General features: G+C 56.4%; 5 protein-coding genes across 5 annotated transcripts; 3 read left to right on the top strand and 2 right to left on the bottom strand.

Moving 5' to 3' along the window:
• Positions 1–556: 556 nt before the first annotated feature.
• Positions 557–2,891, bottom strand: M421DRAFT_416431 (RCC1/BLIP-II). The gene is made up of 3 exons (XM_033591066.1): positions 2,731–2,891; positions 2,582–2,674; positions 557–2,530 (listed from the first exon to the last, which is right to left on the bottom strand). The coding sequence occupies exons 1-3, from the start codon at positions 2,816–2,818 to the stop codon at positions 1,002–1,004; spliced, it is 1,710 nt and encodes a 569-aa protein (XP_033453069.1). The 5' UTR covers positions 2,819–2,891; the 3' UTR covers positions 557–1,001.
• A 19-nt stretch (positions 2,892–2,910) lies between these two features.
• Positions 2,911–5,409, top strand: M421DRAFT_416430 (uncharacterized protein). Its single transcript, XM_033591065.1, has 2 exons — positions 2,911–3,401; positions 3,451–5,409. Exons 1-2 carry the CDS (start codon positions 3,235–3,237, stop codon positions 5,144–5,146), a joined length of 1,863 nt encoding a protein of 620 aa, XP_033453068.1. The 5' UTR covers positions 2,911–3,234; the 3' UTR covers positions 5,147–5,409.
• A 41-nt stretch (positions 5,410–5,450) lies between these two features.
• On the bottom strand, positions 5,451–6,263 carry M421DRAFT_53682 (tRNA-specific adenosine deaminase subunit TAD2; the record flags this gene model as incomplete). Its single annotated transcript, XM_033595141.1, has 3 exons — positions 5,451–5,763; positions 5,817–6,130; positions 6,207–6,263. The coding sequence occupies 3 exons, from the start codon at positions 6,261–6,263 to the stop codon at positions 5,451–5,453; spliced, it is 684 nt and encodes a 227-aa protein (XP_033453067.1).
• Positions 6,264–6,566: 303 nt separating this feature from the next.
• Positions 6,567–8,098, top strand: M421DRAFT_416429 (Golgi apparatus membrane protein TVP18). The gene is made up of 4 exons (XM_033591064.1): positions 6,567–6,899; positions 6,955–6,970; positions 7,162–7,254; positions 7,307–8,098. The coding sequence occupies exons 1-4, from the start codon at positions 6,863–6,865 to the stop codon at positions 7,605–7,607; spliced, it is 447 nt and encodes a 148-aa protein (XP_033453066.1). The 5' UTR covers positions 6,567–6,862; the 3' UTR covers positions 7,608–8,098.
• Positions 8,099–9,029: 931 nt separating this feature from the next.
• On the top strand, positions 9,030–12,177 carry M421DRAFT_98031 (uncharacterized protein; the record flags this gene model as incomplete). The annotated part of the gene is made up of 3 exons (XM_033598573.1): positions 9,030–9,975; positions 10,028–11,887; positions 11,939–12,177. 3 exons carry the CDS (start codon positions 9,030–9,032, stop codon positions 12,175–12,177), a joined length of 3,045 nt encoding a protein of 1,014 aa, XP_033453065.1.
• Positions 12,178–12,422: the final 245 nt, after the last annotated feature.

Here is a 12,422-nt window from a genome sequence, read left to right as displayed (position 1 = left end):
ATTCAATGTCGAGATAGGCCGTGTGAATGACCAGGTTTATGCCATACTTGACATCGAACGGTGACACAAGTTGTACTCTGTGGTGGAGAGCATCATCTGAGTATCGTACATCCTGCTGAATTCTGTTGTGTACTTTCTTTTCTTTTGTTCTAGTGTTGGTTTCGGTTTTGGTGCTGTGGTTTGTGGTTTGCGTCTGATTTAGACAGACATTTTGATCAGCGTGGTGAGGAAGAACAGCGAGGTTTGGTAATGAGTGAGTCGGTAGCTTAACTACTCGAGTGTTGGCGAAGACTCAAGAAGGCCTTCGCCGGTACTCAGGGTCCGGAAGGAGCACTGAGGCCGAGTGATGAACGATGGTCGAAATAGATTGAGAAAGACTACTGGGTAGGGCAAATAGATATAACGATGAGCAGAAGACAAGAATTTAGATCAAAACTACAGCCTGTCCAGACGGCCAACGGCCGCTGCAGTGGAGGATTGGGTGAAGAAGAAAATAGCTTCGACACGCGACTTCGGAATTGAACGAAGAATCACGGGACCAGTAAGCTGGGGGATAGTCGAATACGAGTCAAGTCGATTGTGTCTACATGAGGTGCTCCTGATTGCAAGATGACGGTTGAGATTGTGCAGATGGAACCCTCCCGGGCAGCCGTCCCGTGCGAAAATAACGTCGTCGCCGATGTCTTCAGTGGATAGGGGCGAATGCTTGCACATTGCTCCTGGGTGGTGGATGCGCCCGAGTTCTTCACAATCGAACAGGGCCATGGCTTCGAAGACGGAACAGGATGATATTTTACTATAACAAGCCATCCAACACCACATAGCCGACCAGGCTCACGATGCCTTCTCAACCACGTGTCTTTGAAGAAAGAGCCGCAAGACGAACCCCACGCTATGCACCCAAACGCCTCATATGCCGGATGAACGCCTCCGTAGGCGCGACGAGGTAGATCCTAGTAGATGGGATTGCAATTTGATGAAATGAAACGCTTTTCGGTCTCCTACTCCTTCTTGGCTGCTAATACTGAGTACTGGCCACCGCAGCCGGCCCAGGTGAGCTTCGTCTCGCGCACGGCGGTGTTGTCGATGAGTGTGGCCTCCTCAATGTCCTCGTCGGTGCCCTGGCCGGTCTGGTAGTTTGCTGAGAAGCCCCACGAGTACGCCTTGCCGTTCTTGTCGATGACAATGGCGTGGTCGGGTCCGCAGGCGCCGGTGACGACGTCCTTGACGTTGGGGAGAGGTGTGGGCTCGATGAGAATCTTGGCCTTGCCGTGGTTCTTGAGGACCTTCTCTTCGTCGTTCTCGGCTTCCAATGTTGCCATGGGAAGACCGGTCTGCGCGCCGTCGCAGCGGCCCCAGACGAAACACTCCCCGTCCTTGGAGATGGCGATGTTGTGATGCGTACCGGCTGCGATGGACACAATGTTCTTGCCCTTGAGGCTGTGTACGACGTGGGGAGTGAGGACGCTGGCATCGTCGGCGCCGGCGTTCTCAGGGACACCTGTTTCGCAGTAGTTGTTGACACCCCACGACCAGACATGGCCGTCCTCAGCGAGCGCGAAACCGTGGTAATCACCACACGCGATTCCCACCATTTTCTGGCTGGGGCGCTTGACGGAGCTGTCGTGGAAACCGACACGAGTCGGCTGCAGCGACTCGGTGAGAGTGCGCTCGGTGACACGGCGACCGAGCTGGTTCTGCTGGCCGTTGCCCCAGGCGTAGATGTGCTGTGTGTTGTCGAGGGCGAGGACGTGGTTGGTTCCGCAGGCGATCTGCGTGACCTTGGTGACACCGTCGATGTAGACAGGGAAGCGTGCAGTATGGGTGCCCTTCTCGAAGCCGAGAATGCCCTCGTTCTTGCGAAATGTGCCCCAGCCGTAGACAGCGCCCTCAGTGGTGAGCGCAAACGAGCAGCTGTCACCAGCGGCGACGTCCACAAAGACGGTGTCCTCCGGGAAGTACTCGGCGGAGACGGCGGTCGGTGTGGCCTCGACGTCGTTCAGTCCGCCGGTCTCGTCGTCAGAGTCCGAGTCCTCATCAGCGTCCACGTCGCGCAGCTTGACGTCAGCGTTGGACGTGTCGCGACCAAGCGCGCCGCTGTCGTTGACGCCCCAGGTGAGGATCTTGTTGTCCTTGGTCAGCGCGAGGACGTGCATGCCGCCTGCTGCGACGCGGACCACGTTCTGGTTGCTCAGGGCCTCGTTGTAGCGCGGGCGCTTGACGTCGATGGCCTTCTTGGTCGCGCCGAACCCGAGCTCGCCGGAGCTGCCCTCGCCGAAGACGAAAACCTTCAGCGGCTCGGTGTAGCGGATCGCGTTGATCTCCGTCTTGTTGCCGCGCACTCGTCGGGGGCCGCGGGGAGCGGGCTTCGAGGGCTCGACGGCGGCCTTTGCACTCCTGGGCTTCTTCGCCTCGGGCTCTGCGCCTTCCTCCTCAATGTCGCTCTCCTCGGCCTTCTTGCGCTTGGCCATCTTCTTCGCGGGCGCGGGCGCGGGCGTTACTGTCTTTGATGCGCGGGCGCGTCCAGCCGCTGGGAGCTTGTCAGCACGGGATGCTTTTGTTGGGACGCGTCGCGAAATACATTTTGTGGGAGCATCTGCAGCGGCGCCGTTCACAGCGGTGCCGTTTGTCACGTGCGCAGGCTCTGTTGTCTTTGCGCGACTGGGGCGGGTGCCTGGGCGACGAGTCAGCGAGCAATGCGACAGCTGCGGTGAATGATGCAACTCGTACCAGCTGTGCCATTGACTTTGTTCTCTTTATTTTCTGAAGCCGCAAGGGGCTTTGCGCTCGCCGCGCGGGACGGTGCAGCACGCGCCATGCTGGGTGAATTGCAGTCCGATGGGTGGTGTGGACTTGGTCAAATGCTTCAAGACGTCTGTGGTGTGTGTTGTGGGTCTGAACTTTTGCGAGAAGAGGCTGGTTACATCACGCTATGCTTTATATGACAGGGGTCACGTTGTGAGCTCGTGCTCGCCCGTCCACCCCAATTATCCGACTATCAACGTTCGTCTCTGTACCCGTCTGTTGCAGTTTCACCGTCCTGTGATTTGTAGACCGCACATTTTGACTACATACTGTTCGCTTCTGGAGCGTTGAGGCTGCGCTAGGTTGCACCGAAGGCAACATCCAGGCTCCGTTTCAGCACCTCGATGGTCACCTGAACGCGCCCCAAGCATCAGCTGCATCTTTCATCCCATCGCGCCTTGACCTTTCGTCGTACCATTCTCATTCAGCATGCGCAAGAGCACAGTGTGTCTGCTCGCGTTGCTCAAAGCCGCATCCTGCGCCCAGCCAGAAGCTCAGGAGCCAATAGCAGCGCCTCTGCGCGAGCTACCCTGGGCACAGCTCAACTTCCTGCATACAACCGACGTACACGGCTGGTGGGGTGGCCACTTGCAAGAGTAAACACTACGCCCTGGTAATGCGCTGACTTGATCTGACATCCTGCAGAGCTTCATTCTCAGCAGACTGGGGCGACTATGTTTCCTTTGCCAAGCACCTGCGCGACAAGGCTGACGCAGAAGGCGTCGACCTTCTGGTCGTCGACACAGGAGATAGAGTAGAAGGAAACGCAATCTACGATTCCTCGAAGCCCCGAGGGAAATTTACCTACGAGATTGCAAAAGAGCAGCACATCGATCTCATCAGTTCTGGCAACCATGAGCTCTACAAGGCAGACACTGCTGAGGGCGAGTATTACCACACAGTGCGTGACTTCCAAGGGAGCTATCTGGCATCGAATCTGGACATCTATGACCCCAGGACTGGATATCTGGAGCCGCTCGCACCACGATATAAGAAGTTCACCACCAAAAACCAAGGGATTCGCATCCTGGCGTTCGGCTTCATCTTCGACTTCACAGGCAATGCAAATAACACAGTAGTGACACGAGTCGAGGACACCGTAAACGAAGACTGGTTCAAGGCAGCTTTGAAAGACGAAGACCTCGACTTAATCGTCGTCTTTGGCCATGTCGATATCCGCTCTCCCGAGTACGCCATCCTATTCTCCACCATCCGCGCAGCGCATCCAGAGCTACCCATCCAATTCTTCGGCGGCCACTCCCACATCCGCGACTACAAGATCTTCGACTCGAAATCCGTCGCACTCGAAAGCGGACGCTACATGGAAACGCTGGGCTTCATGTCCATCGGCGGGCTCAGCACAGGCGGATCGGAGAAGCGCGCAGCAACCCCCCAGGAATCCGCGATCACTTTCTCCCGCCGTTATATTGACAGCAACCTCTTCTCCCTCCACCACCACAGCGGCAAAGACTCAAAGTCCTTCCCCACTAATCACGGTCTCAATGTCTCCCGTGCCATCGGCGACGCGCGATCCTCTCTCGGCCTAACTAAAAAGTACGGCTGCGCACCACGCTCGCTCTGGATAAGTCGACGTCCGTATCCACACCCGGAAAGCATCCTCTCCTGGCTCTCCGACCGTGTGCTACCAGACTCCATCAGCGCCTCTCGACGCATCAAGTTGGGCAAAAAGGCGCTCGTGATTCAAAACACCGGCGCGATAAGATTCGACATCTTCAAAGGTGCATACACAAAAGACACCAAATTCCTCGTGTCCCCCTTCACCTCCCCCCTGCGGCTGCTCAGAGACGTACCCTACAACACGGCCGCGCAGGTGATCAAGCTCCTGAACCACGGCGGGCCAATCGCGCTGCAGATGATGGACGCAGGTGCATTTATGCAGCCGCCAGAAGTGAGCGCGGGAAGGCTCCGACCAGGTCTGTTGTCCACGCCAGAGGCCTCCGGTGCCCGATATGCCAACGAGGCGGACCAGAAGCCGATGCGGAGTGACGAGCCGGCGCTGACTCCGGGCTACACGACCCGCGACGACGCGGGCACCGACGGCGACGACACGCTGCACTCCCAGATCCAGTTCTACAACGTGCCCAATTGTATTCAAGCCGCTGTCGGATTCGATGCGCTGGACAGAGACGAGGAGCCGCAGACAGTGGATCTCATGTACAACGAGTTCATCCAGAAATGGGTGTTAATGGCGCTGCAGTACATGGGTGAGGCGTACACAAGCGACGATACGGACGTTTTTGCGGACGGGAAGAGTTTCACAGATATCATGACGGACTGGGTGAGTGAGCACTGGGCGCATGAGGCTGAGTGTCCCAAGTGACTTCGCATCACATCGCAGGAGCACTTGAGCATGTAGTGAGTAGTTATAAGTATGTATTTACTGCATTGTGAATTGGCTGACTCACGACCGGAATGCCCTATCTCTGTAGATGTTCGCTGTAACATACATGTGGGTCCTGTGAAGCGAAGTGTACGAGTCTATGATGCTAAATTGATGCTGGGTATCTCTATCCGTGTCTCCAGCCTGTTCCACTTAAAATAGCGCTCGTGGTCAATAGTGCGTTTATCATCTCTTTCCATACCACTTGATGCAAATAGCCTGGAGACAATTCGCAGCGTTTCGTTCAAGGTGCAGCGGCAGCGGCAGCCGTGAGTCCCGCTGTGGGTACAGCAGCCGTGAGTCCCGGGATGTGAGGGACAGCCACACGCGGGGGAGGGTTTGCTGGCTTTGACGACAGCACCGGCGTCGCGAGGGCAGGCGATGGTGTCGACTTAGGGGCGTGGATGTCCATGGGGAGAATCTCGGTCTTGAGCTCCCTAGTCTTCTTCTGCTTTGGCTCTGGCGCTTTCTCGTTCTCCTGGACGTAAAACTTTCTGAGCAGCATAATGGCTTCCTCGCGGAAGATGCCTCCGGTCACTGGGTAGGGCTTGTCGACGCTGGGGCTGGGGACGTCAGTCACTGGATGTATTCAAGGAAGTGGGAGGCTCACTCTGAGTGCATGTTCAGCACACCGCCAGTGCCACCGAATCGCTCGTTCCAGCAGCCAAAATAGACTGCTCGAATGCCGTACTGGCGGAGCATGGACGCGCACATGACGCATGGCTCGACGGTGACATAGAGATCAGTCTCGTGGAGGATGCTGATAGGGTTCTTGGACAAGATGCCAGCAATGGCGACGAACTCGGCGTGTCTGGTGCCATTGAGGGTGCGGTTGGTCTCGTTCATTCCGCGACCGATGATCTCGCCATCCTTCACGAACACACAGCCCACAGGCGTCTCATCACTGGTCAGTGCAAGCTCGGCCTGTTGCACGTGATTGGTCAGTTCTATGTTGCAAACTGGTGCAGCAGAAGTGCAGCAGAAGCGCGAGGTGGCTCACCATGCCAATGGCTTCCCGCATGAATCGCTCATGATACGCCCGGTCCTCTGCGCTCATGTCGTCTGCTACGAAATCCGTCGTCGAGGTTTCGCTGGGTTTTTCACTCTCAGGTTGCCGTTTGGCAATATTTGCGGGCGATGGGCGTCGTGCATTCAGGTAGTAGAGCGCAAGGCCCAAAGCGCCAGAGGCGATGACAGCAGCGACCCATGGCTCCTGCCTTGCTCTGGTGAACATGAAGAATCGGCGTCCAAAACAGTCTTCCCAAAAGGTGAGGTGCTGCCGGTGAACATGACTGGCAGCTCCGACACAACCGTTTCGGCAAGGGCACTACTGACGTGGAACTTCTGGAGACGCTGGCCACTTACTACCAGCGATCAACAGCACCGCCACAACGCTCGCAATTGCGCTGAACAACGCCGACCTTTGTCTGCATAGCCCCATCCTTACGCAACGCGAGTCGTACGCTTGTGCTTCTTCTGCCTGTGCCCGAGCATCCGCATTTCCGATAGCCAAGTCGCCTGATAGCCTAGCCCGAGAGCTGTCCTCAGCTTGTGCAGTCAACAAAGCTACTGCCAACGAGCTGCGATCCTCCACAACCACTTTTGCGCGCGCACCACGACTAGTCACGAAGCTGCCACAAGCATCGAATCGCAAATATGACGCTTGCTGAGGAGTTCAAGTCGAGGAATTTCAGTAAGCCGCCTTGTTGATGGAGGTCTTGGAACTGTTGCTGATTGTCTGCTCATAGGCATCTACGGTCAATGGTCAGTCACTTCCACCACCCATGGACTTCCCAGAATGCAGACCTATCCTCCTTTGCTGCGATACCATGCGGCTCTCCCGTCAAACCACCTCTGTCCTTTTCTGCCCTTTTCTGCGGCACAACACCGGACAAGAGCTATAAATAGGCTGCAAGATAGGAAATATCCCAGACACGTTGCTAACTTGCGACTAGGACTGGAGTGCTGTGCATCGTCCTTTGCTTCGCGCTCGGAATCGCGAACATCTTCCACGCGACTTTCGTCATCGCGTTCAGCATCGTGTGCTTGTGGGTCTTCCTCGTACCATCGCGTCTTACAATTTGCTGATCATATCCACAGAGTATCAGCCTTCCTCATTATCTTCATCGAAGTCCCGCTCCTCCTCCGTATCTGCCCGACATCCGCCAAATTTGATACCTTCATCCGTAAGGTCGAGACAAACTACATGCGCGCTGGGTTCTACGCCGTATTGGGCACCGTGCAGTGGATTAGCATCTGGCCCCAGGCGACAAGCTTGATTGTTTGTGCTATCTTCCTAACGCTCGCCGCCGTCTTCTATGCGCTCGCTGGTTTCAAGGGCCAGGCGTTCCAGGGCAGCAAGACTCTGGGCGGACAGGGTGTCGCTCAGATGATCATCTAAAAGATGCATTCGCTACAGGGCGATAAGCAAACTATTGCAGAGGACGCAAACACATTTGTAGTCGTCGCTTGACGATAGCGCCATACAGTTTGAAGATGAATCGGCGCAAAATGAGCCTAAGAAGGGCAAGGCGAGGCATTGATGGTAGTCAGAGGGAACATTGTGTACCAACACTTGATACCAGGGCGTTATTTTGGTTTGACATGTAGCTTTTGACGAAACGAGATTACCACGAATGGATCGATGCTGTTCAGTGTCTACAGAAGCAACTGTCGTGCACACTGTGGGGGCATCGACGTAACTGTCTGGCTGGCTGGGGCCCACATGACGGCATATACGAGTAGCAACAGTGTTAGCAGCCGCTGACGTCGCCGAGTTTATCTTGAGACTTGAGCGCAACTGTCGATTGCACGTCAAGAGCCTCATGAAAGATCTCAAAGCGCATAAGAGCCACTAGCGTCTATTTCCTAGGAATGTCAAGGTCTGCCAGAGTTGTGCTCAAAAATTCAGAGTGATCTGCCAGGAACAGCGCCAGCTGATGGAGTCGCGGGAAAAGCTATCTCCTTATCAGCCTAGTCCTGCAGCATCACAGATTCTGCGCACCGGCGTCGACAGGATGAAAAGTGAGGAAGGTCACGATGTCTGTGTGACGCTCGCTCTATGGGTGCCCTTTTCGCTCGTGCACAAGGATCGCAACGTGCTAGCGACCCACCCAACGTGCTTGAGGTCGACAGCTTTGACGCTAGTTGCTGCACAACATGCACATCACACAGTTGACTTGATGTTGAAGCAGTGGCAATGCACCACGCGGTATTGGTGCTAGGTGTCTCAACCTCGAGTATCCATTCCCCAATTGCTGTGAACGCGAACTGCGAGTTTTCCTGTCTGTAGAGGCCGGGTAAAACAACATGACTGGGATTCAGGTTTGGCTGCATGCAAGTGACGTTCCAGGGTACGCCATCCAGTGCGGGCCCAGCTCTCGACGACGGTAGGTACATAAACGCACCGCCCCAGCTTTGTCTGTCTGAGCCATTTGCGCTTTGTCCGACTCGACCCTCCAGCAGCTTTTTCCTCTTGTCTTCACACATAATCAATACGCAGACTGCAAGCTTGGTGAGTACCTGTCTTCGATCCTACGTGCCCTGCCCACTCGGCTGCCCGCCAGCTCCGATTACGGCTCTGCTCATTGGTCTGCGTCCGCTATCAATTGGCGCATGGCAGCTGCTGGTTAGCTCTGGCAGATGCTGAGTGCAGCTTGCGGTGTCTGCCATTAATGCCTTGTCTTTGGCCGAGTGGTTGCAAGCAGCTTATCTCACGCCTGGCGTTTCGAGCGTTTGACGGTCAAAGTACGTCGCTAACATCGACTCGATTGACAGCTACCACACACAACACCACACATCACCCGCCAGCAAGATACACACTATGAGCAATCCTCCATCGATACCTCCCCGCCCCGCCCGGGCTCAGAACAGCTCTGCCCCGGCGCCGTCAAGCTCTCTCACCCCTCAAATCCCTCCGCGTCCAAAGGGCCGCATCGAGCGTTCGCAGTCTCCCCACCGATTTGACCGCTCGCCGCTCAATGACCCGACATACGCACACGGAGGTCCTCCCCAGGACAACCGCCGCCTCAGCGGTGAGGTGCCCGCTCGCCCGCCGAGTGTCTCGCTGCCCTCGATTGGTCAGGAGGGCAACGAGTATGCCAGCTTCGAGGATCTCTCTAAGACACTCTCGCACGAGAGCCGCGGCTCCGTCCAGCAGTCGTCGATAGCAACCGACCTGCCTCTGCATGCCCCTACGGCCTCGGTACCAGGCTCGACCGCGAAGCGCAACATCCAAGCCGTGACCCGTACCGACTCGAATCAAGCGGCTGCAGCAGACTTTGGCAAGCTGGCACCAGAAGACAGTGTCTCGTCCGGCACAAAGACTGGCCGCTCTGGCAGTTCCATCGGCTCGCGACCTGCCTCGCTTTACAACGACAAGGAGCATCAAGGCATTCCCGAGATTGGTGTCCAGGTGCCCATGTTCCGCAACGCTGGAGACGTCCAGGCGCCGACACCGAATCCGTATGAGCAACAGGGCGCATCGACTGGCGTTGGCTTCCACAACAAGCCCAGTGGCCGTCACCACGGACGTACGAAGAGCGGCCGTGAGATCTTCCACGGCCCTCCTGGCAGCTATGGTATGCACGGACATGGCAAGATCTCCAACGATGCATTTGAGAAGAAATGGTATGAGAAGCATCCGGATGACTTGAAGCGCGAGAAGGCTGGGGAGTATGGACCGCACATCCAGGAGAATAGGAAAGACTACCACTGGCGCGCCGATGATCTCAACAAGGTTATTCACGGCCCCACGGATATTGGATTTGGTGTGTTCTCAGCATAACTCAGCAATCGAAACGAGACTGACGTGTATTTTAGGCACTTCACGCGAAGGTGTCAGTACCCCGGACGAGCAGATTGGCTACAGGGCCACCGAAGAGTACGCCATGAGAATGGCATCGCCTAGGCCCTCTTCCTCCGCCAGCCGTCCTACCAGCAAGGCTGCAAACCAAGAGTCGGCACTGCGCCACGAGACCTCGGCAGAAGAGTTGGACGATAACGGCGATGTCATTCACATCGATCCGCCTGCTCATCGCACCGGCAAGGTTCACGGTGGAGGCTACGATCCACCAACGGAAGACCTTGGCCCTGAGGGTGGAAACACAGATGAGAAGGGTGGCTGGGTCACCGAGCGTGGTTACGGTACTCCCATCCTCGCCTCTGACGAGGTACAGAAGCACTCCAATGCCGAGTGGAGGCAACCTGCTGTGTCACCCGAGCTGGAACGTGGCCATGATGGCGAATACACTGTCAACGAGGATGGCACCCCCGCGTACTTAACAAAGGTGCGAACTCATAGCAGGAGCTCGAGCCGCAACAACAACCGCCAGCAGCACCGTACTATTGCTAGCCCTGCAAACTTTGCAGACAGGAGCGGTACCCCTCTCGAATCGCACAAGGAGTACGAGCCACTCTTCCCGGAAGATGAGGAGGATGGCAAAAAGCCCAAGACACTCGCCGATAAGGTCAAGCGACCAAACCTCGCTCGCCACCACTTCCCCAGTCAGGACGTTTGGGAAGATGCACCTGGCAGTTTGCAGCTTGAGACCACTGTCGATACCCCTCAAGCCCCTGAAGAGCCAGACACTCCCGCGGGCGGTGATGTTAGTGCCGCCAAGGTCTTCGAGCCACCAGAGCAAGAGGAGAAGCGCAAGGACACCATTACTAAGGAGGATCAGCAGAGCTTCCTGTCCGAGCACACCAGGCAGTTTGCTGCTGAGAACAAGCACCTTCGTGGGGTCCGCCCTACCCCTCAAAGATTCCCCAGTCAAGACGTGTGGGAAGATGCACCTGAACACGGTCATCTCGAGACAACCGTTAGCGGACCGCAGACGCCAGCCACTGACGAATACGCTCCCGAGTCGCCAATCGTGGAGAAGTCCGCTCCCACCATTCTGGCACGCCCAAGCGTGCCCGCTCGTCCGCAGAGGGCACAGCAGGAGAGCTCGCCAGTCGACAAGAAGGCTCCCATCATTCCGGATCGCCCTAAGCCGCAAGTTCCTACACGTCCCAGCAAGCCATCTCAACCTTCGTCCGAGAATGTTCCTACCACCGACCGGGCTGTTGAGAACGATGCTCCCCAGCCAAAGGCGAAGCCTCCAGTCCCAGCTCGCCCAGCTGGCTCTAAGATTGCTGCGCTACAGGCCGGCTTCTTGCAGGATCTGAACAGCAAGTTGGGTCTTGGACCTCAAGCACCTAAGGTCAAGGAGCCAGAGGAGGAGAAGGAGGCAGAGCCCGCTCAGCCTTTGTCGGATGCTCGCAAGGGCAGGGCTAAGGGTCCTCAGAGGCGCAAGCCTGCTGCCTCTCCAGCTCCTGCAGCAACTGTTACGGCTGAGGTTGCGGTTCCAAGGGCGAAGCTGGAGCTCGCGCCAGTCACTGCTATATGGAGTTTCGGTGAGGATGGTGCTCTGGACGTACCTGCCGCGAAGGCCGCTGCTCAGATTCAGCATGCCTTGGGTTCGCACAAGCCTGCAGCTACTGAGCCAGCGGTCGAGAAAGAAGCTGAGGTTCTGGGAGGCCGTGCAGATATCTCTGAGATCACCGACGCCCCGAAGATCAGCAAAGCACCTATCGCCGAGACCCTGGAGAATGTCGCTGCTCCTGTCGTCGAAGCCGCGAAGTCCGTCACACCCGCAGCAGCCAGCTCGCCGTCTGATGCACCAGTCAAGGAGGAACCCAGCTTACTCACAAAGATCACCGACGCTCTTCCTTCGCTGACAACGCAGGAAGAGTCCGTTAAGACTGCGCCCGGATCCTTTGAGGCGCCCGGCGCTTTCCCTGAACTTGACGCTAAGGGTGAGGCAGAACTGGAGATTAAGACGAGTCAGCCGCAAGAGTCGGAAGCTTTGCCTTTGACGAAGACGGAGTCGCTGTCTTCAACGAAAGCAGCGGATGTACCTTCAACACAGTCGCAAGGTGCTACTGAAGAGGCACCCACTGCTCTGAGGGAGTCCGTGGCCGATGCATAGGTATTCGTAGTTGCAAGGGACCGGTGGATCCGATAGAAGCCGGGACCTCGTCATGGTCCACAATCTCGTGTTTGCAATAGATTTATTCTTATTGAGCTTGTGGATGCAGATGGAATATAGGAACGCAATGTTCAACTTGTTATCATTTCATATCATGCTTCCGTTGCCGGACGTTGAGTGATAGCAGTCTTTATCAGCAACTACCTGAATGACGACGCTGTCTACATATTTCACTATCAACGGAA

Source organism: Didymella exigua (assembly GCF_010094145.1).
Source record: "Didymella exigua CBS 183.55 unplaced genomic scaffold M421scaffold_3, whole genome shotgun sequence".
In the NCBI taxonomy this organism is placed as follows: Eukaryota; Fungi; Ascomycota; class Dothideomycetes; order Pleosporales; family Didymellaceae; genus Didymella; species Didymella exigua.
Note: the sequence above shows the minus strand (reverse complement) of the source record. Positions and strands in the feature narration are given on the sequence as shown.

Bases quoted from the DNA above. Each gene is read 5' to 3' on its own strand.
- M421DRAFT_416431 (XM_033591066.1), bottom strand. From the start codon at position 2,818: ATGGCGCGTGCTGCACCGTCCCGCGCGGCGAGCGCAAAGCCCCTTGCG. The intron at 2,675-2,730 runs GTACGAGTTGCA...CTCGTCGCCCAG, and splicing joins CAAAGTCAATGGCACAGCTG to GCACCCGCCCCAGTCGCGCA. The intron at 2,531-2,581 runs GTATTTCGCGAC...ACAAGCTCCCAG, and splicing joins TGCAGATGCTCCCACAAAAT to CGGCTGGACGCGCCCGCGCA.
- M421DRAFT_416429 (XM_033591064.1), top strand. From the start codon at position 6,863: ATGACGCTTGCTGAGGAGTTCAAGTCGAGGAATTTCA. The intron at 7,255-7,306 runs GTGGGTCTTCCT...TCATATCCACAG, and splicing joins GCGTTCAGCATCGTGTGCTT to AGTATCAGCCTTCCTCATTA.
- M421DRAFT_416430 (XM_033591065.1), top strand. From the start codon at position 3,235: ATGCGCAAGAGCACAGTGTGTCTGCTCGCGTTGCTCAAAGCCGCATCC. The intron at 3,402-3,450 runs GTAAACACTACG...GACATCCTGCAG, and splicing joins TGGGGTGGCCACTTGCAAGA to AGCTTCATTCTCAGCAGACT.